At 39.2% G+C, this 23975-nt stretch overlaps 1 protein-coding gene across 8 annotated transcripts in view; it reads right to left on the bottom strand.

Moving 5' to 3' along the window:
• The window catches only part of IARS1 (isoleucyl-tRNA synthetase 1), an 81111-nt gene that overhangs the window by 40258 nt on the left and 16878 nt on the right, over positions 1-23975 (bottom strand). For all 8 annotated transcript variants that reach the window (XR_016393519.1, XM_089912957.1, XM_089912959.1 and 5 more), the window contains exons 7-16: positions 22963-23110; positions 13929-14016; positions 13600-13660; positions 10654-10749; positions 7591-7713; positions 6976-7067; positions 5953-6051; positions 3677-3803; positions 1901-1974; positions 1332-1526 (exon numbers count right to left, since the gene is read on the bottom strand). Coding sequence is in view for 7 of the 8 variants with exons in the window: in XM_089912957.1 (XP_089769083.1) it covers positions 1332-1526; positions 1901-1974; positions 3677-3803; positions 5953-6051; positions 6976-7067; positions 7591-7713; positions 10654-10749; positions 13600-13660; positions 13929-14016; positions 22963-23110 (1103 nt within the window). In the remaining variant the exon portion in view is untranslated. The remainder of the gene's footprint in view (positions 1-1331; positions 1527-1900; positions 1975-3676; positions 3804-5952; positions 6052-6975; positions 7068-7590; positions 7714-10653; positions 10750-13599; positions 13661-13928; positions 14017-22962; positions 23111-23975) is intronic.

Raw genomic sequence — 23975 nt, forward strand, 5'->3', positions numbered from 1 at the left:
CAACTCCTCAGAGAAACAACTTATTGGTGAGTCATCTGGCCCTCCCTAAGAACAGGAGTTTGTATATGGTAGCTGTTTCTACAGAAAAATGGATTGGAAGCTGAAAACATTAAGAACATTAAGTCTGGAATTCCATCAGTTTGTGATGACTACAAGCTGTAAAGAGAAAATGATACCAACATTCTTTTAACACTCCTGCAGAAACATTACTAATGAAAGTATAATTAGAACCTGGGTCAGCCAAACTCATGCATGAAGAGAAGGTAATTCATCTTTTTCTAATTAAGAGGATGAGGGTACTGCTTTAGATAAGGCATCAGATAAAACCAATGCCAAAGTCCTCCCCACCATGTTTTTTTTTCTTTTTTAAAAATTTTAAACCTGGATTTTTTAGAATGTTATGAGGCCAGCCTTAACATCTTAGTACATTTTCAACTAACCCTCCAATTTGTAGCACCCACTCCAGTAAATTCTATGTAAATACACACTAAACACTTGTGTAAATGATTTGAAGTAAACAAACTAAGGACACATTAATTGTTCTGTATCACTTAACCTTTCCATACACCAAAATCTCTGTATTCCAAAATGTGAAACAATTCAAACTCTAAAACTACAGCCCTAATAGAGTGTGAGATTCCTGCTCAAAAGACACTTTTATGGTATGTTTAGTGGTGAGGGGCAGAGGGCAGGAGCAGAGCCTGTCTTGTTTTTTTGTTGTTGTTTTTTTTGTGGTACGCGGGCCTCTCACTGTTGTGGCCTCTCCCGTCGCAGGGCACAGGCTCCGGACGCGCAGGCTCAGCGGCCATGGCTCACGGGCCTACCCGCTCCGTGGCATGTGGGATCTTCCCGGACCGGGGCACGAACCCGTGTCCCCTGCATCAGCAGGTGGACTCTCAACCACTGTGCCACCAGGGAAGCCCAAGCCTGTCTTGTTTGACACAATCTCCCCAGCACCCAGCTGATAAATGCTAAATGCTCAGTAAAATATCTGTTAAATCAAATCAGTAAAACACTTTAAAGAGGGACTTCCCTGGTGGCACAGTGGTTAAGAATCTGTCTGCCAATGCAGGGGACACAGGTTCGATCCCTGGCCCCAGGAAGATCTCACATGCCGCGAAGCAACTAAGCCCGTGCGTCACAACTACTGAAGCCCGCGTGCCCAGAGCCCATGCTCCGCAACAAGAGAAGCCCTCTCAATGAGAAGCCCACGCACCACAACAAATAGTCCCCGCTTGCCGCAACTAGAGAAATACCACGTGCGGCAACAAAGACCCAATGCAGCCAAAAATAAATAAATAAATAAATAAATACGCTTTAAAGAAACATACCATCCTCTGGTTTGGTCAATGCCTTCAGCAATGAAATCTGCAGGAAATGCATCCTCAAACTCCCTCTTGTTTTCAAATGGATAATGAATTTGAGCATAGGGCATGCTGCCACTCTCGAACCAACAGTCAAACACTTCAGAGATGCGATGCAACAATCCCTTCCCACAGCGTGAAGGAATGGTCAGATGGTCAATGCTAGTAAACAAAGAAGTAGCCACTTCTATTAATTTTAAGCAAAACAGAAATTACAGTTTAATTGCCAAGAGGAAACACAATGCCCTCACAGCTCTTTCATATGCATCTGCAAACAGAAATATAGGCAGTTATCACAGGCTTTCAGAGAGCACCATCAGGGCTCCATCTGGAAGGTTATATACCAAAGTCTCCTGACATCTAACTCAAGGACAAGAGGCCACCTTTCCTCAATATGACATGAATCAGCAACAACGAAGTAATTCAGCAAACTAGTGTCTGATTTCTACATGTAGCTCTGTGATCTGATACAGAGATCATGTCTAAACAGGCTATCTAGCCCGATACTGAAGTGAATCAAACATTCAGAAACTGACCTCTCTCTGTGGAGATCTGAGATCTTTGCTCCTGACAGTTCTTCCAGTTCTGTCATTGACCCAACACACACCACCTGTCAAAACAAAGTTAAAAGGCCTCAGAGCCAAGGATCAAACAGAGTTAATTTATGTAACATTCATGTTTAGGTTTAGAAACTTTTGATCTTCATGAGTTATCATCAAGGTGGCTTACCTCATGAAAGACTATAGGTCACTGACTGAATTGGTGAGCAGACCTCACTTCTTTGCTATCTACCCCTATATCAGAGGGATTCCCTACAAGGAGAGAATTTCACAGCCATCATCTCAACGAGTATTTCTTGAGGGTCTACTATGTCCAAATCTCTGACAAAAATAACTAGCATAAGTGAAATGCCTAGACTGTTACTCTAAGGCATCTTAGTTTGCTCCTGGCACTTGAACTTGGCTCTTTAATCTGAAACCTTCTCAAGTCAAAGCTGGGACTAATTTATTGTGCATGAACTGGACCAAATAGTCAGATTGCAAGACATTAGGATTATACTCATGTAAGGAGGCTGGGAGATGGGCCCAGCACGGGCATTCAGAACGGGGTGAGTCATCTAACAGGGGCCGTGTAGCCAGGCTACACCAGCAGGAGCTGCTGTGGGTTCACACCCAGAGGTCATCTACTACCTAATGAATACCCACAGCCTCTTTCTCTGCACTTCCTGCTCAGTCCTGTAAAGTCCTCTGATTCAGCTACTTCACTGTTGCCTTTCAGGTCCCTACTGGAGATTTACTGAGGTCCCTGGGCTGCTGCTGCTGCTCATGACTGTTCTAATGCTGTCAGCATTGGACAGAGGGGATACATCTATATACCTATGTATGTATTTATTTAGAGACACACACACACACAATTTGATTTTAAATTAAAGGTCTGCAATGTTTTGGTAATTTTATTATTATTATTATTATTAATTTTTTTTTTTTGCGGTACGCGGGCCTCTCACTGCTGTGGCCTCTCCCGTTGCAGAGCACAGGCTCCGGATGCACAGCCTCAGCGGCCATGGCTCACAGGCCCAGCCACTCCGCGGCATGTGGGATCCTCCCGGACCGGGGCACGAACCCGTGTGCCCTGCATCGGCAGGCGGACTCTCAACCACTGCGCCACCAGGGAAGCCCACTTTGGTAATTCTTTTAAGTCGTCCTTTTTTATCACTAATAGGGCCGTTTTAATATGCTGTGACTTAGTGCAGCGGGTGGAGTCTCTATTCTGTTCATCAGAAACTCAAAAGGAGAAAAAGAGTTCTGAGCAACACAAGATAAACAATGTGAGGAGTTTCCCGAGAAAAATACAAATTACATTTTTCACTTTTACACAGAGGGAAATTTTTTTTTTTTTTTTTTTTTTGCGGTACATGGGCCTCTCACTGTTGTGGCCTCTCCCATTGCGGAGCACAGGCTCCGGACACGCAGGCTGAGCGGCCATGGCTCACGGGCCCAGCCGCTCCGCGGCATGTGGGATCTTCCGGGACCAGGGCACGAACCCGTGTCCCCTGCATCGGCAGGCGGACTCTCAACCACTGCGCCACCAGGGAAGCCCTACACAGAGGGAAATTTAAAACTATATTTAATTAACTTTAAAAACATATTCTTATTTATGTCATGATTCTAGGAAGGAACAACGAAAAAAAACCTGATGCAATAAGAAAGGGGCAAAGAAAAAAAGAAACCATATTCTTTTACCCCATACTGAGATGCATGAATGAAGTGCTTTAGCAAAAATCAACACAAGTAAACACTGCCCTGCCTCACCTCCTCGAAGTCATCGCTGACCCACAGTGGGATAGGAGTGCCCCAGTATCTGTTTCTGGAAATTGCCCAGTCACGTGCATCTTTCAGCCAATTTCCAAATCGCTTTTCTCGCACAAACTCTGGGACCCTGCAATAAACAGATCACATAACCAATCACATAAAAACATTAGTAAGTAAATTTGTAAATTAGATCTGCATAAGCCTTTGTGAACCTAACATTCTGGAAATGCTGAGCTCACTCCTACGAGAATGTCTTCCAAATGGACAGCACCAGAAGACCCACAGAGGCTGTTTCTGCTATGAATCCATCCCAGGAAGATGCTCTGTAATATGAAACCCCACAGCACACAAGCTTTTCTGTCCTGCTCTCCAACTGCAGGACTGCCACAATCCTTTAACCAATCACCAGGACGACAGCTAGCCTGACCTTACTTAGATCTAGTCTTCAGGTCATCCATACAATAGCGCTTTTACCGAAACTCATTAGCAAGGGCTCTTAATCACCTACAAAGTAAGAGTCTGAATAGGCGGGGTTATGTGTAGCTGGTGAGAAGCTGCCTCTCCAGGCTCACCTGCAGTCCCGCCACTGCACTTTAGGCTCTAGCAATAAGGCAAGTTCCTTAGAATGCAGCTTCTTACCTCACTGCCTCTGTCCATGCCATCCCTCCACTTCGATAACGTTCACCCCGCCACCCTCCTTCCCTCAGCCACCCCCCTACCCAAGGCTCTTATAGCTTCTGACTGGTAAATGACTCCTTATTCTTTAAGGTTCAGCTTTGTAGGAAACGCTGTCAAGCTCAAGACTGAGTTAGGGCACACCTAGGCTCCAAAACATTTTGTCCTCTCAGGTGCTGCAGTTACCATCCTAGGTCAGTTTATAGGCCTGCACACCTGTCACCACCACCTCCAATGAGGCAGCCACACGAATATTCTATACTCAGTGCTCCACCAGGAAACTAAAGAGCTTCCTAGGTATAAAAATGAAAAAACATTTTGCTCTTGAGAAATTCACTTTGCTAAGAAATATAGAAAGCTATAGTTTTCTTTTACTGCCCTGAGATTCTCCCCATTCTTCCAAAATCAAAATGCACTATTTCTTACTTCCCCAGAGAACACAACTTAAAGTCAAGCTGGATTCTTGGGGAAAATAAGAAATAGTGATTACCCTCAAGACTCTCAGGGAAAAACATTCTTCTGGAATACACAGATTTAGTTTTGTATCATTCTTGCACCTACAGGTTGAAGTACAGTAGTCCCCCCTTATCTGTGGTTTCATATGGTCTCAGTTACCCACAGTCAACCGTGGTCCAAAAATATTAAAAGGAAAATTCCAGGAGTAAAAAGTTCGTAAGTTTTAAACTGCACGCTGTTCTGGGTGGCATGATGAAGTGTTGCGCCCTTGCACTCCATCCTGCCTGGGAAATGAACTATCCCTTTGTCTAGCGTATCCAGGCTGTATATGTTACCCGCCCATTAGTTACTTAGCAGCTATCTTGGCTACCACATCAGTTGTTGATTATCTCAGTGCCTGTGTGGAAATAACCCTTATTTTTACTTAAAAATTGGCTCCAAAGGGCAAAAGCAGTGATGCTGGCAATTTGGATATTCTCTTACCGTGCTTAATTTATAAATTAAACTTCATCATAGGTATGTAGGTATAGGAAAAACACAGTATATACAGTGTAGGGTTTGGTACTATCTACGTTTTCAGGCATCCACTGGGGGTCTTGGAACATACCCGCTATGGAAAAATGGAGGAACTACTGTAACACCTCTCTGCAGTTTAGATATTAGCTGAGGAGAGAAAGGCTTCTGTTCCTGCAGTGTTTATCCATGAGACCAGTGTACACAAGACATTGTCATATTTTAGGAACTCAACAAGTGTCAAAAGTAGTAAGTGTAAATGGCTTTTGTAGGTATATCCAAATAAATGTATATCCTGAAAATGACTATTATTTAAAGCTAATGGACTCTGAGAGTACAGCCAGTTTTCCAAAGTCATTCCATTCTTTAAATCAAATAAATGGCAACTTCTCATTTCCATTGGGTTTAAAAAAGAAAAATGTTCCCCTATATGTCCTGTCATAAGAGGGCTGTTTCTTCTGTTATACAATATTATTTAAATTATTTTGTGTTCCTGAATAAACAGAAAAATAGCTATTATTACAATATACAATAAAAGACGGCTTTTAAAATTACTATAACTTGAGGGAAGTATAAACCAGTACTAACTACATGACAAAGGACATTATGAAGACACACATCTTATTGCTCACCAGTAACATAGGTCATTGTTCCTCAGCAGCTGGTCTACCATATGCTCCACCCGAACGAACCAGCTAGGCACTGCTTTGTAAATGAGGGGAGTGTCTGACCTGTGGAAGCAAAAATGCAGAATGTGGCTGGGCAGACTGAGGTATGCAGGGGCAAAGGGTAAGACTGACCTTTAGTTCCTTACTGATATCACCACCAACTATTAGGCCTTCTACTGATATTTATTTCTATTGCAAATACTAATGTCTATGTCATCTCCCTCCATCTTTCACAAGAAGGTAAAAGCTAATAAGAGAACAAGAAAAAATATAGTTCTGCTGTGTGACAGTTGACTAAGAAATGATGTCAACCTCAGCAAAGAGGAAACACGGGAACAAAACGTGATGCCACTGAACATTCCATTTTCACCCACATCTTTATAGTATGATGTTATATTAAAACTTGCATAACAGGGACTTCCCTGATGGCATAGTGGGTAAGAATCCGCCTGCCAATGCAGGGGACACGGGTTCGATCCCTGGTCCTGGAAGATCCCACATGCTGCAGAGTAACTAAGACCATGCGCCACAACTATTGAGCCTGTGCTCTAGAACCCATGAGCCACAACTACTGAGCCCACGCACCACAACTACTGAAGCCTGCATGCCTAGAGCCCGTGCTCCGCAACGAGAGAAGCCACCACAATGAGGAGCCCATGCACATCAACAAAGACCCAATGCAGCCAAAAAAAAAAAATTGCACATTATATTTCTCACTAAATTCCATTAGAAAGTTTTAGAGATATATCTCATCCTAGAGAACTGTGATCCCAACACAATACATATTGGCATATGCCTATGTTTCTTACACCTAAGGAACGAAATAACTATATATATGAATTCATAAAATTCTCCTTAAAACAAGGATGAAGTTTTCAAACACTAACTCTAAAGGATACAAATGAGATGGGAACCATGAATTGATGGAATGGGCACACATATCAAATGTATCCACAAAGCTGAAGCTCGAGCTACATTTCATCTCACCTCCAGCAGAAAGGGTAGCTGTGGGTGAAGGTGCTGGCAGCAAGAAGTCGACCTTGTTCCTTTAGGGTCCTGATAATATTTTTGTCAGCATCCTATTTAAAAAAAATTTTAAATCTAGCCATTAAAATATCCTACAATACTTAGTAATACAATATAATTAAGTATATTACTAAACTTTGTTATTTTGATACCTTTACTATGAATAAAAGGCACAAATAACAAATGTACTATACAAATACTTGGTTCACATTTCAGCCACTGTGTAACTTTAAGTACTTTTAAAGTACGTTCCAGACCACTTAAGGCAGTGAAGTTTTCAATCAGCAATGATTACCCCAAGGTCACAAAGCCGTTTCCGGACTCACAAACCAGAGCCCACTTTTTCTGATTCCTACCTTTGAAATTACAGCATGCTTCCTCTGAAGATACTAGACCCTTGGAATGCAGCTGATAATATGTCTGTTTTTTCTGATTTTATGTGCTCAAACAAAACAAAACAAAATCTACTTCCTGGGGAAAACAAAAATCCCACATATGGAAGCTATTTAACAAAAAACTGATTAATGAAAGAAGTACGATGAAACCGACACCTTTCTAAGCCATAGAGATACAGACCTTCACATACTGTCCTGCAAAATCTGGCACTTCCCCTGTGAAACAGCCTGAAGCATCCACAGGACAAACAGGGACAGAGTCTTTCTGAATGATACTGAAATCCATACAGACCCGATAGTCATCCTGGGGAAAAGGAGAAAGGTAGAAGAAGGGAAGAATAAAATAGTTAAGTGTGGGTGTGGCAAGAGAGGAGCATATGAGGCAATAAATTTATAGGAAAATTTTTCAGTATTCTGACATATAAATGTATCCAACTTTCATTATCCTCTCAACTGAAGCTAACTCAAGGATTATTCAGAGAATCCAGAGCCCTATAGCAGGGTTAGGGGATTAGATCAGTCTTCCCAGCCATTACTTCACAAACCCCTAATATAGCTGAGTATCCACTAAGTAAGAAGAAAGATGGCACATATGAATACATTAGAACAAAATCAAATTTGATTTATAACAGCAGCATGTATACACATACATGTATGCACAAAGCAGAAGAACATACACGTATAAGGCATGAACCGTTTAGTACTTCACAATGCTTGATGTGCATATGGATTTGCATCCTGTCAAAGAGTGCCTGAAAGGATGGCAACAGTGATCTAAATCCAAATTACTCATTTTACGGGAATTCCCTGGTGGTCCAGTGGTTAGAACTTGGCGCTTTCACTGCCAGGGCCTGGGATCAATCCCTTGTCGGTGAACTAAGATCCCACAAGCCGCGTGGTGTGGCGTGCATAAATAAATTAATTTAAAAATAATAATAAATAAAACAAACAAACCCCAAACTGTTCACTTTACAAATAAGTAATATGGGCCCCATGCAGGCTGGGTTCACCACAATGCTTCAGGAATACATTTTGAGCAATGTTAACAATACTCAGGGCAAACTGATTATAAAGTGCTATATCAAACAGTGCTCTGAACATCTAACTACATTATATTAGCTCATTTAACCTTTACAACGATCCTGTGAGGAAGGCAGATAGATGTACTAGGTTTTCATCATGTGTTCCCCTCAGACAAACCAGCAAGTATCTCCATTTTATGGATGAAGAAGCTGAGGCACAAAGAAATAACTCAGCTGCAAAGTGGCAATGCTCACATTCAGAACCAAACAGCCTGGCTCCAGAGTCCAAGGTCTTTACCTCTTTGCTATGCTGTTTGAATATAAAATTAAAGGGACTGTCTTGGACTAAACAGTGAAACCAAACCCTGGTTTGACTCCAAGATAAACTGGAAAGCCAGTATGGTTCCACCTGGGCCTATGTTCAACTCTCACTATGCTGAGAGGCTGCCTAGCGTGATGCGACATGTGCGTGTGGCACATGACAGCCAAGGGCAATGACAGCCTGGCCATGAAGGAAGACCCTGAAAAAAAAAACAGTAAGCAACACAGACAGGACAAGCCCCAAAGTCCAGCAATTTGAACCATTTAGTATAGAGCAAACAGCCCTACTCGATTCGACTAGCTAAGAGCAGCATTCCTGAATGGAGCCAGAGTAACAGGTGATGTTCAACACGGTCATGTAGAAGTGCATAGACTCTGTGGAGAGATCACATAGCACATTGTCTGGCAAAGCCGCAACATGGAAGGTCTCTTGGAAAACGTCTACCAAGTGGGGTTAAAGGCTGAAATTTAAAGATCTGATCTTCTATAACATTAACCTGCCTGGCATTCAGGACAGATACACACCAAGAAGTTACCTTTTCATTATTTATTAACAGTGGAACAATGACACCAGTTGACCCTAAAATTATAATGAATAGCTGAAATTTGACTAATTCCTAAAACTCAATAAATAGTATTATCAAGAATGCTTACTTTCCATCTAATTTGAATACTGACCAGGTATTAGGTGATATTAAGCAATTGTTAATTTTATTGGGTATAATGGCATGGTGGCTATGTTAAAAATAAAAGTCCTTATCAGTCAGAGATGCATACAGAAGTATTTGCAGATGAAAGATATGATGTTGAGAATTTGCTACAAAACCCTCCAGCCAAAATAAAAAAGGTGTTGGGGAAGGGGACAGGGAACGAGACAGATATAACAGAAATTCCAAATTAATAATTAAAGCAGCTGGATAATGTGAACATAAGGAATATTATATTTTCTTTACTTCTGTGTATGTTTGAAGACTTCCATAATAAAAATCCCTGCAGAGATTAAGTATGAAAAGAAAAAAGACCAACGGAGACCGACTAGCTTCACTGCCTCTCTCACTGACAAAATGATCAAGCCAAGAGGAATTGGTAGGTCCCCAGTGGGTGCTACACCCCCAGCAGTACACACTCTTACAGTGTCAGGCACTGTGCTAAACGCTCTATATGGATGATTCCACTTAATCCCTGTAGTTTCCCAGACGGGCAGGTACTATCATTCCATGTCACAGAGGAGGAAAAGGAAGTCCAGACAGGCTAAGTAATTTACCCAGAGATGGCCTGTTAGTGGCAGAGCTGTGACCTAAGGTGAGGTCTGGTTCTAAATGTGTGCACTTAATCCCTATGCTCTTGTTTTATTCATATACAAATTACATTAAAAGGATTACATTTTTGGAAAAATTACTCTGAGAAGAACTTAAAATTAACCACACTGCATAGCTTTGAGGAAAGAGGTCAAATTCTCCCTTCTGATCATATAGTATTTATTTAGTCAAGAACACAGCAAAGGTGATGGAACCTTTCAGCGTTTTGATGGTTGTGGTGACTGTATGACTCTATGCCCTTGTCAAAACTCCCAGAACTGCATATCATAAATGGCAAAGTGTACAGCAAGTAAATAGTGAATGAATGAAAACACAGCATGCCTTTTAGAAAGACTAAATGCCCAGCAACACTCAGGATTTAGCACACCATTTTCAAAAATCAGCTCAGGGTGAAAAGGAATTACAGATGCAAGTTTTATAAAGTTATCTCTGGGGGCAGTGAGCCTGAAAAGAGGTTAACTCCATAGTGTGAAAAACAGTGAGAAACATCTCTCTTCTCTCTCCCTGTCACACACACACACGACTCAGTGGCCACTGACGTTTATTTCTCATAAATGCATTTGCAAGATATATACTACTCACAGCACCAAAGTAAGGAGCTTGGTGTACAACCCCAGTGCCTTCTTCCTCCTTCACATAGTTGTCAACAAGCACAGTAAAAGCACCATTCTCTTTACACTGGAAAAGAAAGGTTATCAGGCTTAAAGAATAAAACAATACCATACCATAATATTAATTTAATAATAGTTTTTGGTAAGAGCCTGAAAAATCTTTTAACATGAAAAATTATATTTTCATAAATAGAAAAGACAGAATAATTCAGATTGGGAAGAAACATGCTAATTCAATACATCGTTTCCATGAATAACAGGTCATCACTTATAAATGAAATAATTATTTGAAGACTTGCAGAGAAAAATTTCTAACTTCCTTCGCCACAAAACTGTGCTTTTTCATCAGTTCTTCCAACTTCACCCCTGCCCTAGAATGCAGTTTTTCGTGAAAATGTCTCAGACGATGTGCTTCCTTAACCATTCACTTTCTGGTATATTTTCAATCACTGCATATGCTTTGCTGCTCCTTTTCCTTTCAGTCCAGCTCAGGTTATTCAGTAATAAAAGGCAAACCTTGGAAGAATCGGTATGGGAGCTGAGTTACAAGTTCTAGTTACAGGTACTCCACCTACTGTAACACTGAAGGGAAATGTTCTCAGTTTGATTTTCTTTATAACAACAATAAAGTCAGGTTCATACACATAACACTACAGACCTACTTCTTCTACCTTTATCTCTTAATATTTCTTTTCACATACCCTTTGTTTCAGCCAAACTGACCCTTTGCTTTCTTACCTCTCTGCCTTTGCAAAAAGTACTTTCAGAAATTATTTTCACATTTAATCCTATAATCCTGTGAAAAAGGCATCAGCAGTCTCATGTTTTAAAAATATTCTGGTTGTATTTGAATTTCACAGATGAACAAACTCTGAACAAAGATGAAATGGTTTGCCCAAATCATACAACTAGTAATGACCTGAAAGAAGGTCTTCTGGTTCCAAACGCAATTTTATTTTCAACTATATCACAACTCTTTAATTCTTTGGCATTCACTTAAAACTAAACTTGAAAAATAACTACGAATTTTTAATTGCTATTACCCAAGTCACCTGGAAATATTTTTGGTGTGGTATGATAGGTGCTAAAAGGTGTGTCTTCAATAGTTTAAGCATGGAGAGATAATATGTGGGTTCTTAGAATCAGATGTAAGAACAGGGAATACAAAGGTATCTTATTGTTTCTAACTGTAGAGGGTTTCTAACAAAGAAACCCTACATTGCATTCCTATGTCTCGAAGTCCAGTTTTAGATCCTTCCCCTGCCAAGGTTGAACTGGGTCAGCATTCACACAGAGAGCTATAGTGCTGTCCTTCAAAGACAGCATCTACTCTCATAGCTCTCACTTAATATTTCAGAACATGTGTATTTTAGGTATACACCAGATGATTTTTGTCTTCAAAGAATTTGCAGCATCTTTCTAAAACTCACCAAACATTCTAGAAATTTCAGGAAGCTAACTGAATGGATAGTAGTTGTTCTTAAATAACTTAGATCAGTATGAACTGAGTGCATATTCCAGACTTCTGATTTAACCTAAAGTTCCTATCTATTGTGCTCATGTGCATTTTCTGAGAGGGATGAACTTTCCTTAGGTTCTCAAAGGGATCTAGTGTAAGAGGTTTTAAGACAAATAAAAACAAATACAAGAAAAAATAAAACATGTTATGATACAGAAGAGAAGAATGCAGGAATGATATTTTTCAGAGGGAGAAACCAAAGAAGCATTTCAAAAATTGCTTTTTTTTCAGATGGCACCTGAGTTTAGCCTTGAAGAGTGTCAAGCTGATATGACGTTAAAGAAAGGTGAGGGTTTTTTAAAAAGAGGAGGAAGACAATAAAAACAAAGGCAGAGAGGGAGGAAAAGAAAGGGCCAGTGTGATGGAAGCAAAGGATATGTTTAAATCAACATTAGGGAATGTGGTTAGGGAGTAGGACTGCCTTGTGTCAACTGGAGAATACCCATTGAGGAATGTGCTGGCAAATGACTACGGGCTCAAGGGAGGGACAAGACCAGGTAAAGTGTTTGGAAATCCATCAGCAGCAACATGGAATGAGGAGGAATGCCATTAGTTAGGAGATAAGAAACATGGGAAAACACTCAGGTGCACAAAAATGTAGAGGCAGATGTGATGTTGTGGACAGAGCCCAAATGGCAGAGATCACCTGCATTAGCCAAACTCTATCCCTACACTGAATCAGAACAGAGGTGAGCAAATATTTTATCATGGGCTATGGTGTAAGGTTTTGCTGGCTAATGCTACGTCCAACTGAATATAATTTCCACATAATGTGTAAAACGGGGTCTGAGAGTGTTGCTCATTATTTCACTCCAAGACCTATAAATAATAACCAACAGGAAATTCCTGCTGACTTTATTCTTTTGTTGTTGGTGGTGGGGTTTACAGCTACAGCTGTGGATTCTGTTGCCAGAAAATGGAAAACCACATAAAATAGCTTTGTGACTCTTATAAGAACTAAGTTACTAAATGTCTGAGCTTAAAGCACCCACCTCATCAATTCCTGGAAATGAACTCTGTTTACTTTTACACACACAGTTTTGTAAAAGCACTATCTTAAGTTTGTAAAAACAAAACTCAAAAAACAAAAAACACCTCAACGACTTGCCTGGGTGATGTGTAGACTATAAACAATACAAATATACACACATTAAATCTTATCAAAGTAACTGATTCCTTATGTAATTTAAGAAAAGTATTTAAAACTTCCTATAGGATTTTAATTATTAAAGCAAGAAGGCAATACAAACAGAATTTAATTTTTGTAATACTAAAACAGATTTTTGGATTTAGGCACACTTGTACAAACAATATAACAATAAGACAATATAAATACCACTCCAGTTATCAAATACTTGGGTTGTGGACAGCTCCTGCGGTAGAAGTCTCTAAGCTCACCTTTATAAAATAGTCAAACAGGGGTCTGTATTTCTTGCCTTTGAGATAGGCACCAGGCAATCTAGAAAAAAGAGAAAGGCAAACTCACAATTAAAATTATCAAAGAAATGAGGCTACAGCCACATCAAGTTACCATTCCCTTCTGGTTTCCTTGTTCCTAAATCATGAGTGCTGGAACGTGTGACCTGAATGTACTTGGTATTAGTACTTAAAACTAAACTTGCATAATATAGCTTTTGGGCAATAAAGTATCTCACTTTTTAAAGCTAAAGACACACATGCACGTGCACACACACACACACGTACAAATCAATGATTTGTATATTCACCTTTCAAGGATCTCATAGTCACTCTCCAATTTATAGAGGGCTGATAATCTGGCTTCCATTAAAATGTATAATTTTCCTCTGACAGCATCTATGAGAGCAAGGGAAAAAGTGGACTTCAATGATATTCAGGCTTTGGCTTACGCTAAAGAAACGCATCTGCATATTTTTCCCTCCAGGGGCTCCTATATCACCTGCATCCAATGTGCTCAGCACTGACAGAGGAACACCACAAAGAACGCTAGGGCACACGTGCTTTCCAAATACGAAAAAGACAAAAACATCAAATGCTGTTAAGGCAGCTCATCAGTTGTTGTTAACTGCACCTCTATTCATTTTAAGTAAAGTAATCTTTTCTCCTACCAAAAGTAATATATATGAGTGCTTAAAATCCGTAACATTAGCAAACCAAGAAGAGATCACAAAGTAAAAGTTTCCCATAATCTCACACTCCCCACCCCACCCCGCCCCCGCCTCGACACTATCGTTTCAGTGTCTATTCCTCCAGGTGTTTTTCTATGTATATATCAACATACATATTATGTAAACATATAACTTAATAATTATGGGATATAACTCAATACAGTTTTGTAATTTGTTTTCACATAATACATTGTGAACATTTTCTCATATGTTAGCACATATAGATTCTCTCATTCTTTTAAATAGCTTCTATAGTATTCCATCTTATGGAGGTACAAGTTATTTTTAACATATCAATTAATGCTAGACAATTAAACTGTTTTCAAATTGCTACTGCTATGAACACTGGGATAACGAATATTCTTATACATGTCTTTGTACCCATATTGGAAACATTTCTGGAGGATACTATCCTAGGAAGAGAAAAGCTGAAACAAATGCATAAACATTTAAAATTTAATAGATACTGACAAATTGCCTTACAAGAATTTAGGCTAATTTAAACGCCCACATGTAAAGTATGACATACCCAAGAATATACCAAAGCTATACCTAAGAATATACTAAGGCTGTAAGAAAAATGAGTATCTATGGATCATTGTGAAGGCCTCTGCAATTCACTGAAAAACTACCACAAATAATGTTGCCACCCACCAGTTCTGACCTCACAGGAACTTCATTATAAGTGGAGTCTATATTTTCTGAATAAAACACAGAACACATGATACACAAGAACACAAGAAGTAAAAGAGTTGTATGCAGGCAGATGAATGACACGATTGAAATCTCAGCCAGATGGCCTTTATGGCTGTCAGGCTTACTACGGAATGGCCATGATCCACAGGCAACACAGGAAACTTATAACAGACAGAAATGCACTTGCAGGGAGAAGCAGCAGTAGACACCAGAGCCAGGCTCTATGTGGAAACAGCTCCTTCCCAGTTGATAACGCTAGAAACCAACTCTTGGTCTTAGCTACTCCTAAGGCACAGCTAAACAATGATAAAAATATCTGACACCCAACACTTTCCCATTCCTTTCTCAATATTCTTCCCTTGATAGCACAAGCTATTGTGAATCAAGTTAACTGTCTTGTAAGACAGATTCTTTTTCTGGCTATGAGTTTTTCTTTTCTTTCCCTGACTTCCCCCTGCTCCCCATAAACTATAGAAACCTGAAGGTACCAACCTTCTTTTTTCATATAAATCTCTATGGAAAGGGCCTCTTCAAGACTATGGTTAACTTGACACCAGGAAACATTTGAAAGGTACAAAGTTCTCAAGTTCTGGTACCAATTCTATGATACTATGATATATAGTAAGAAATATATATTTGGTCTTAATCCCTGTTCTGGTAGAGCTCTTAAAACCCTTGGAATTTCCTAAGTGATGGGAACCAAAGGTGTCTTTTGTTACGTTAATGGAGTGACTTTTGTAAAACCCCTAGGTAACCTAAGGATGGTGAACCAAGCACATGGCTACAGGGTTGGAACTTTCATACTCCACCTCCAGCCCCCTCTGGGGAGGAGAGAGGGGTCAGAGATTGAGTTCAATCACCAATGGCCAATGATTTAATCAATTGTGCCCATGTAACAAAGCCTCCATAAAACCCCAAAAGGATGGGGTTTGGAGAGTTTCCAGGTTAGTGAACGTATCCACATGCTATGAGAGTAGCCCACCCCAGTTCTGGGGAGAGAAGTTCCTGTGCTTGCGACCCTTCCAGATCTCACCCTATGCACTTCTTCATCCGGCAGTTCATGTGTATCCATTACAATCTCCTTTTATAATAAACTGGTAATCTAGTAAGTACAATGTTTCTGAGTTCTGTGAGTTGCTCTTCGGACCCAAGGAGGAAGTCATGGGTTGGTGAGAAGCCCAGGTGACAACCGGAACTTGTGACTGACATCTGAAAGGGGGCGGGGGGGGGGGGAGTTGCAGTGGCAGGGGGAAGTCTTGTAGGACTAAGCTCTTGACCTGTGATATCTGACTCAAGCTCCGGATAGCTAGTGCTTGAATTGATTTAATTGCTTGGCGGTGTTGAGAAAACACATACTGGAGATTCCTAATAGCAATGATACGCTACCCCCTTTGAATCTCAGGTTCTTCATCTGTAATAGGAGCATGATGTATAAAAGTATTGTAATCTGAAAAGTATATGAAATTTTTACTTTTTATATCTCTGTACAATGTTAATTTTTTGTGTTAATTTTAATGTTTTGTGTTAATTTTTCAATCAGAAATGAAAATGCTCTTAAGAGGTTATTTTTCTGATTAAATCTAATACTTTTTCAAAAACTTCTATTTTTACTCCAAAAAGAAATGTAGGACTTCCCTGGTGGTGCAGTGGTTAAGAATTCGCCTGCCAATGCAGGGCACACAAGCCCTGGTCCAAGAAGATGCCACCTGCCATGGAGCAACTAAGTCTGTGTGCCACAACTACTGAGCCTGCGCTCTAGAGCCTGCGAGCCACGACTACTGAGCCCGCGTGCCACAACTACTGAAGCCCGCATGCCTAGAGCCTGTGCTCTGAAACAAGAGAAGTCACCGCAATGAGAAGCCCACACACTGCAATGAAGAGTAGCCCTGGCTCACCACGACTACAGAAAGCCCGCGTGCAGCAACGAAGACCCAATAAAGCCAAAAATAAATTAATTAATTAAAAAAAGAAAAGAAATGTAATTTTTTTTCTTTTTAACCATTGCATCAAATAGGATAAAATGCCTAGGAATAAACCTACCTAAGAAGGCAAAAGACCTGTACTCAGAAAACTATAAGACGCTGGTGAAAGAAATCAAAGGTGACACAGATGGAAATATACACCACATTCTGGGAGTGGAAGAATCAATATGGTCAAAATGACTATACTACCCAAGGCAATCTATAGATTCAGTGCAATCCCTATCAAATTACTAGTGGCATTTTTTGCAGATCTAGAAAAAAAAATCTTAAAATTTGTGTGGAAACACAAAAGATCTCGAATAGCCAAAGCAATCTTGAGAAACAAAAATGGAGCTGGAGGAATCGGGCTCCCTGACTTCAGACTATACTTCAAAGATACAGTAATCAAGACAATATGTTACTGGCATAAAAACAGACATATAGATCAATGGAACAGGATAGAAACCCAGACATAAATCCACGCACCTATGGTCAATTAATCTATGACAGAGGAGGCAAGAATATGCAATGGAGAAAAGACAGTCTCTTCCTAAGTGGTGCTGGGAAAACTGGACTGCTACGTGTAAAAAAATGAAATTAGAACACTCCTTAACACCATACAGAAAAAAAACCCCAAATGGATTAAAGACCTAAATGTAAGGCCAGATACTATAAAACTCTTGGAGGAAAACATAGGCAGAACACTCTTTGACATAAATCACAGCAATACCTGGATCTACTTCCCAGAGTAATGAATATAAAAACAAAAACAAACAAATGGGACCTAATTAAACTTAAAAGCTTTTGCACAGCAAAGGAAACCACAAACAAAAGGAAAACACAACTCACAGAATGCGAGAAAATATTTGCAAATGAAGAGACCGCCAGGGGATTAATCTCCAAAATATAAAAAATAGTTCATGCAGCTCTACATCAAAAAAAACCAAACAATGGAATATTATTCAGCCATAAAAAAGAATGAAACAATGCCATTTGCAGCAACATGGATGGATCTACAGATTATCATACTAAGTGAAGTAAGTTAGAGGAAGACAAATATCATATGGTTATCACTTACATGTGGAATCTGAAAAATGATACAAATGAACTTATTTACAAAACAGAAAAAGACTCACAGACTTAGGAAACAAACTTATGGTTACCAAAGGGGAAGGCTGGGGGGAGGGATAAATTAGGAGATTGGGATTCATATATACATACTATTATATATAAAATAATCAACAAGGACCTACTGTATAGCACAGGGAACTCTAGTCAATATTCCATAATAACCTATATGGGAAAATGATCTGAAGAAGAATAGATATGTAAATGTATAACTGAATCACTTTGCTGTACACCTGAAACTAACACAATATTGTAAATCAACTATAGTCTAATACAAAAGAAAAATTAAATAAAAAACTAAAAAAAAAAAAAAAAAGTAGTATTTACTTCTACACTGGACCAAGAAGGAAATTCTGGGTAAAAAAATAGTCCTTTTCCTAGGCCAAGGGAAATAAGTAGATAAACTAGTTGCTTGGACATGTAAAAGAGGGGAGTAGGAATCAGTAAACTAAGACGTGTTCCACATGTTTTCTTATATTATTTTCTTCTAAACTCCTGAAAATATACTCTTGACCTTCACTCTGTCCACTTCTTATGGCTTCCTTTCTGGATCCCTTGCCTCAAGCCTTGGAATTCACCAACATGAAACAGGCATGGTTATCCTTTCAGGAGGCCCAAACAGTTGGATTATTTCCAGCTTTAGAAGTACACTGGAAGCTAACCGGCTTTGCTGTGCTGTTTGAAACTCATTATCAGATTTCTCCCTCCAAAACATATCCTGCTACATAACACCATACCTATGTATTCACTACCAGAAAATTATTTAGTAGAGGTTTTCTGGGTTTCTAAGAAATTTTAATAAAAGGTAAATTTCCCCAGGGTTATTAGCACATATGAGTGATTATGACATACCTAAGAACAGATTCCCAAACAATAAATCATAAGACATGTGACCAGAGAGTTCATGCTACCTCCCAGCCCCAACGGCTTTACTAATTCTAGTAAATACATTTATTTTTTGTATAATTTGTAATAAGTTTATTAAGTTATAAGTATAAACTATGTCCTGATTACTAATACTGATGTCTATTTAAAAGTCAAAGTAAAGAATATTTTTAAAATAATAATTAAGCATGACTTAAGCAACTTTCTGAGAAAATTTTAGATGTTCTCTAATATTGTATCCAACTCAGTTTTCCTTAATGAATTAACTGTGTTCTATTTCTAGTGTGACTCATCTATTGTCTATTTATTTCCTCCTATCTATCATGATAAGACTTTTTAAGCATTCATTCATTTAGTTGATATTTATTGAATACTTATTTTGTTCTAGGTAATGGGTTATAAGGGCATAGCCCTAAACAATACATATCCAGGCCCTGCCTTCACACAAACCCAGGGAGTTAAGAGATTTTTCCATTACTTGATAATAACAACATCCTTGGGAATTCCCTGGCGGTCCAGCGGTTAGGACTCCATGCTTCCACTGCCGGGGGCCCGGGTTTGATCCCTGGTTGGGGAACTAAGATCCCATAAGCTGTGTGGTGTGGCCAAAAACAAACAAACAAGCAAACAAACAAAAAAACCCCAACTTTATCCTGATAATCTCTCTTTGTACTAGATAAAATTACTTGAACAACTTCTACTAAAAATGCCTCTTTTAAAGGGAATGTACTTCAACATAATAAAGGCCATATATGACAAGCCCACAGCTAATATCATACTCTTTGGTGAAAAACTGAAAGCTTTTCCTCTAATATCAAGAACAAGATAAGGATGCCCACTCTTGCCACTTTTATTCAACATAGTATTAGAAGTCCTAGCCAGAACAATTGGGCAGGAAAAAGAAATAAAAGGTATCTAAATTGGAAAGGAAGAAGTAAAACTCAGTATTTGCAGATAATATGATTGTACATATAGAAAACTCAAGACTCCACCAAAAACTCAGAACTAAAAAATAAATGGAGGGACTTCCCTGGTGGTACAGTGGTTAATAATCTTCCTGCCAATGCAGGGGACACAGGTTGATCCTTGGTCCGGGAAGATCCCACGTGCCGCAGAGCAACTAAGCCCGTGTGCCACAACCACTGAGCCTGCGCTCTAGAGGCCGCGAGCCACAACTACTGTGCCTGTGTGCCACAACTACTGAAGGCCATGCACCTAGAGCCCGTGCTTTGCAACAAAAGAAGCCACTGCAATGAGAAGTCCGTGCACCACAACGAAGAGTAACCCCCGCTTGCCATAACTAGAGAAAGCCCACGCACAGCAAAGAAGACCCAATGCAGCCAAAAATAAATAAAAATAAATAAATGCAGTAAAGTTGCAGCATACAAAATCAATATACTGAAAGCTGTTGCATTTCTATACACCAATAATGAACTATCAGAAAGAGAAATTAAGAAAACAATTGCATCAGAAAGAATAAAATATGTAGGAATAAGCTTAGCAGAGGAAATGAAGGACCTAGACACTGAAAAGTTTAAAACATTGATGAAAGAAATGGAAGACACAAATAAATGGAAAAGTGTTCCATGATCATGGATTCAAAGAATTAATATTGTTAAAACGTCCATACTGCTGAAGGAAATCTATAGATTCAGTGCAATTCCTATCAAAATTTCAATGGCATTTTTCACAGAAATAGAATAAACAATCTTAAAATTTATGTGGACCCACAAAAGACCCTGAATAGTCCATGCAATCTTGAGAAAGAAGAACAAAGCTGGAGGCACAACACTCCTTGATTTCAAACTATATTACAAAGTTCTAGTAAGCAAAACAGTATGGTACTGGCATAAAAACAGACACATAGATCAACAGAACAGAACGGAGAGCCCAGAAAGAAACTCACACATAAGACAATTAATTTACAACAAAGGAGCCAAGAATATACAATGGGGAAAGGAGAATCTCTTCAATAAATGGTGTTGGGAGAACTGGACCACTTTCTTATGCCATACACAGAAATTAACGCAAATGGATAAAAGACTTTAACATAAGACTTGAAACCATAAGATTCCTAGATGAAAACATAGTTGATAAACTTCTTGACACTGGTCTTGGCAATGTCCTTTTTTTTTTTTGCTCTGACAACAAAAGCAAAGGAAACAGAAGCAAAAAAGAAAAAAAGAAAAAAAATGTGGGACTACATTACACTAAAGCTTCTGCATAGCAAAAGTAATCAACGAAATGAAAAGGCAACCGTCTGAATGGGAGAAAATATCTGCAATCATATAGCTGATATGGGGCTAATATCCAAAATATATAAAGAACTGATGCAACTTGATAGCAAAACAAACAAACAAACAACAAAAAAAACCCTACCAAACCAATTTAAAAAATGGGTAGAAGATCTGAATAGACATTTTTCCAAAGAAGACAATCAGATATCCATCAGGTACACGAAAAGATGCTCAATACAAGTTATATAAGGGAAATGCAAATCAAAACCCCAATAAGGTATCACCTCACACCTGTTAGAGTGGCTGTTTTCAAAAAGACAAGAGACAGCAAGTGTGGGCAAGGATGTGGAGAAGAGAGAATCTCTGCACTGATGATGGGAATGTAAGTTGGTGTAGCCACCATGGAAAACAGTATGGGAGGTTCCTCAAAAAATTAAAAATACAACTACATATGATCCAGTAATTTTACTTCTGGGTATTTATGCAAAGAAAATGAATACAATAACTTGAAAAGATATCTGCACCCCATGTTCATCACAGCATTAATTACGATAGTCAAATTATGGAAACAACCTGTGTCCTTCAATGGATGGATTGATGAAGAAAATATGGTATGTATATATACAATGGAATGCTATTTGGCTGTAAGAAAGAATGAAATTTTGCTGCTTAAAACATCATGGATGGGGCTTCCCTGGTGGCACAGTGGTTGAAAGTCTGCCTGCCGATGCAGGGGACACGGGTTCGTACCCTGGTCCGGGAAGATCCCACATGCCGTGGAGCGGCTGGGCCTGTGAGCCATGGCCGCTGAGCCTGCGCGTCCGTAGCCTGTGGTCCGCAACGGGAGAGGCCACAACAGTGAGAGGCCCACATACCGCAAAAACAAACAAACAAACAAACAAAAAAAACCCCATCATGGATGGACCTTGAGGGCATTAGGCTAAGTGAAATAAGTCAAAGAAAGACACATAATATATTATCTCACTTATATGTGGAATAAGAATGAAATCAAAGCAACAAAAATAAACCTCATGGATACAGAGAACAGACTGGTGGTTGTTAGAAGCAGGGGTGTGTATGTGTGTGTGGGGGGTGGAATGGGTAAAGGGAGTTAAAAGGTACAAACTTCCAATTATAAAATAAGGCGTGGGGATATAATTTATAGCATGGCAACTATAGTTAATAATACTGTATTACAGGGCTTCCCTGGTGGCGCAGTGGTTGAGTCCACCTGCCGATGCAGGGGACACGGGTTCATGCCCCGGTCCGGGAAGATCCCACATGCCGCGGAGCGGCTGGGCCCGTGAGCCATGGTCGCTGAGCCTGCGCGTCCAGAGTCTGTGCTCTGCAACGGGAGAGGCCACAACAGTGAGAGGCCCGCATATCGCAAAAAAATATATAATAATAATACTGTATTACATATTTGAAAGTTACTGAGAGAGTAGATCTTAAAAGGTCTCACCACAAGAAAAAAATTCTGTAAATATGTATGGTGATGAATGTTAACTAGACTTACTATGGTGTTCATTTCATGAGGTACACAAATGTTTATTTTGTTGTAAACCTAAAATTAACATAATGTCAATTATACCTTGATAAAAAAAGTAAAAAAAAAAAAAGGGAAGAAATGTAAGCTTTCATTCTTTCCCAAAATTCATTAAAATCATTTTATTCATATTGATCATAAGTAACCAGGCTCACACTTACCTTTAATCTTCACATACTGCATATCTGGATTAACACACAGGGCAAGGTTACTAGGTAGAGTCCAGGGAGTAGTTGTCCAGGCAACCAAAGATATATTTTCATCTTCCTCCAAAGGGAAAGTTACAAATATTGAAGGATCTTGAACATCCTGAAATAAAATGAAATAAAGTATTCTTTCACAGATTCCATAATAGTAGACATGGAAGAAAAATGAACTGATCCTAAAGAATAAAATAAACTTTTATTTTCAGAATAAACTGAGCTTTAAAAAAATCTGCCATATTTGTAAAAAAAAAATACAAAGAGAGAAATCCCAAATACATTTTTTACATAAAGAAAATGCTTTAATAATTACCTTAGTAGTCACAAATAAAACATTTATAGTGTAGCAAGTGGGATACATAAATGAGGTTTCACTATTACAATGATCTATTTTATAACAAGTCCATAAAGAATTAGGTCAATAAAATGACGATTTTGGAAAACAGTGTTATTCTTTATTTGAATTGAAGGGTATATGAGAATTCTTTTCAACTTTTCAGGAAGTCTGAAATTATGCCAAAAATTAAAAACAAACACAATCCTTAGTACACACTCATAGTATGGCCAAAGTGAAAAAAGACAGAAAATACTAAGTGCTGACAAGGATGCAGTGTAATCAGAACTGTCTAGTGGAAGTATAATCCCTTTGGGGTTAGAGTGGGAGGCAATGAACCATGGTCCATGCATGGGTCAAGTCTGGCCGTTACCTGTTTTTATAGAGCCCAAGACCTAAGAATGGTTTTGATAGGACTGAAAGATCTGGCCAACAAAGTCTAAAATATTTACTATCTGGCCTTTACAAAGTTTGCCAACTCTTGTACTAGGGCTAAATGTAAGTATACGTTATAACTCAATAATCCCACTCCTGGGAATGTGTATATATGCTCCCCAAAAGACAAGTTTCAGAATGCTCACAGTAGTACTACTGATAAGAGCCAAAAATTGGATATTACCCAAATGTCCATCAACAA

This window comes from Delphinapterus leucas, chromosome 6 (assembly GCF_059928025.1).
Source record: "Delphinapterus leucas isolate spDelLeu-1000000601 "Yukka" chromosome 6, BTC_Dleu_Yukka2, whole genome shotgun sequence".
NCBI lineage: Eukaryota > Metazoa > Chordata > Mammalia > Artiodactyla > Monodontidae > Delphinapterus > Delphinapterus leucas.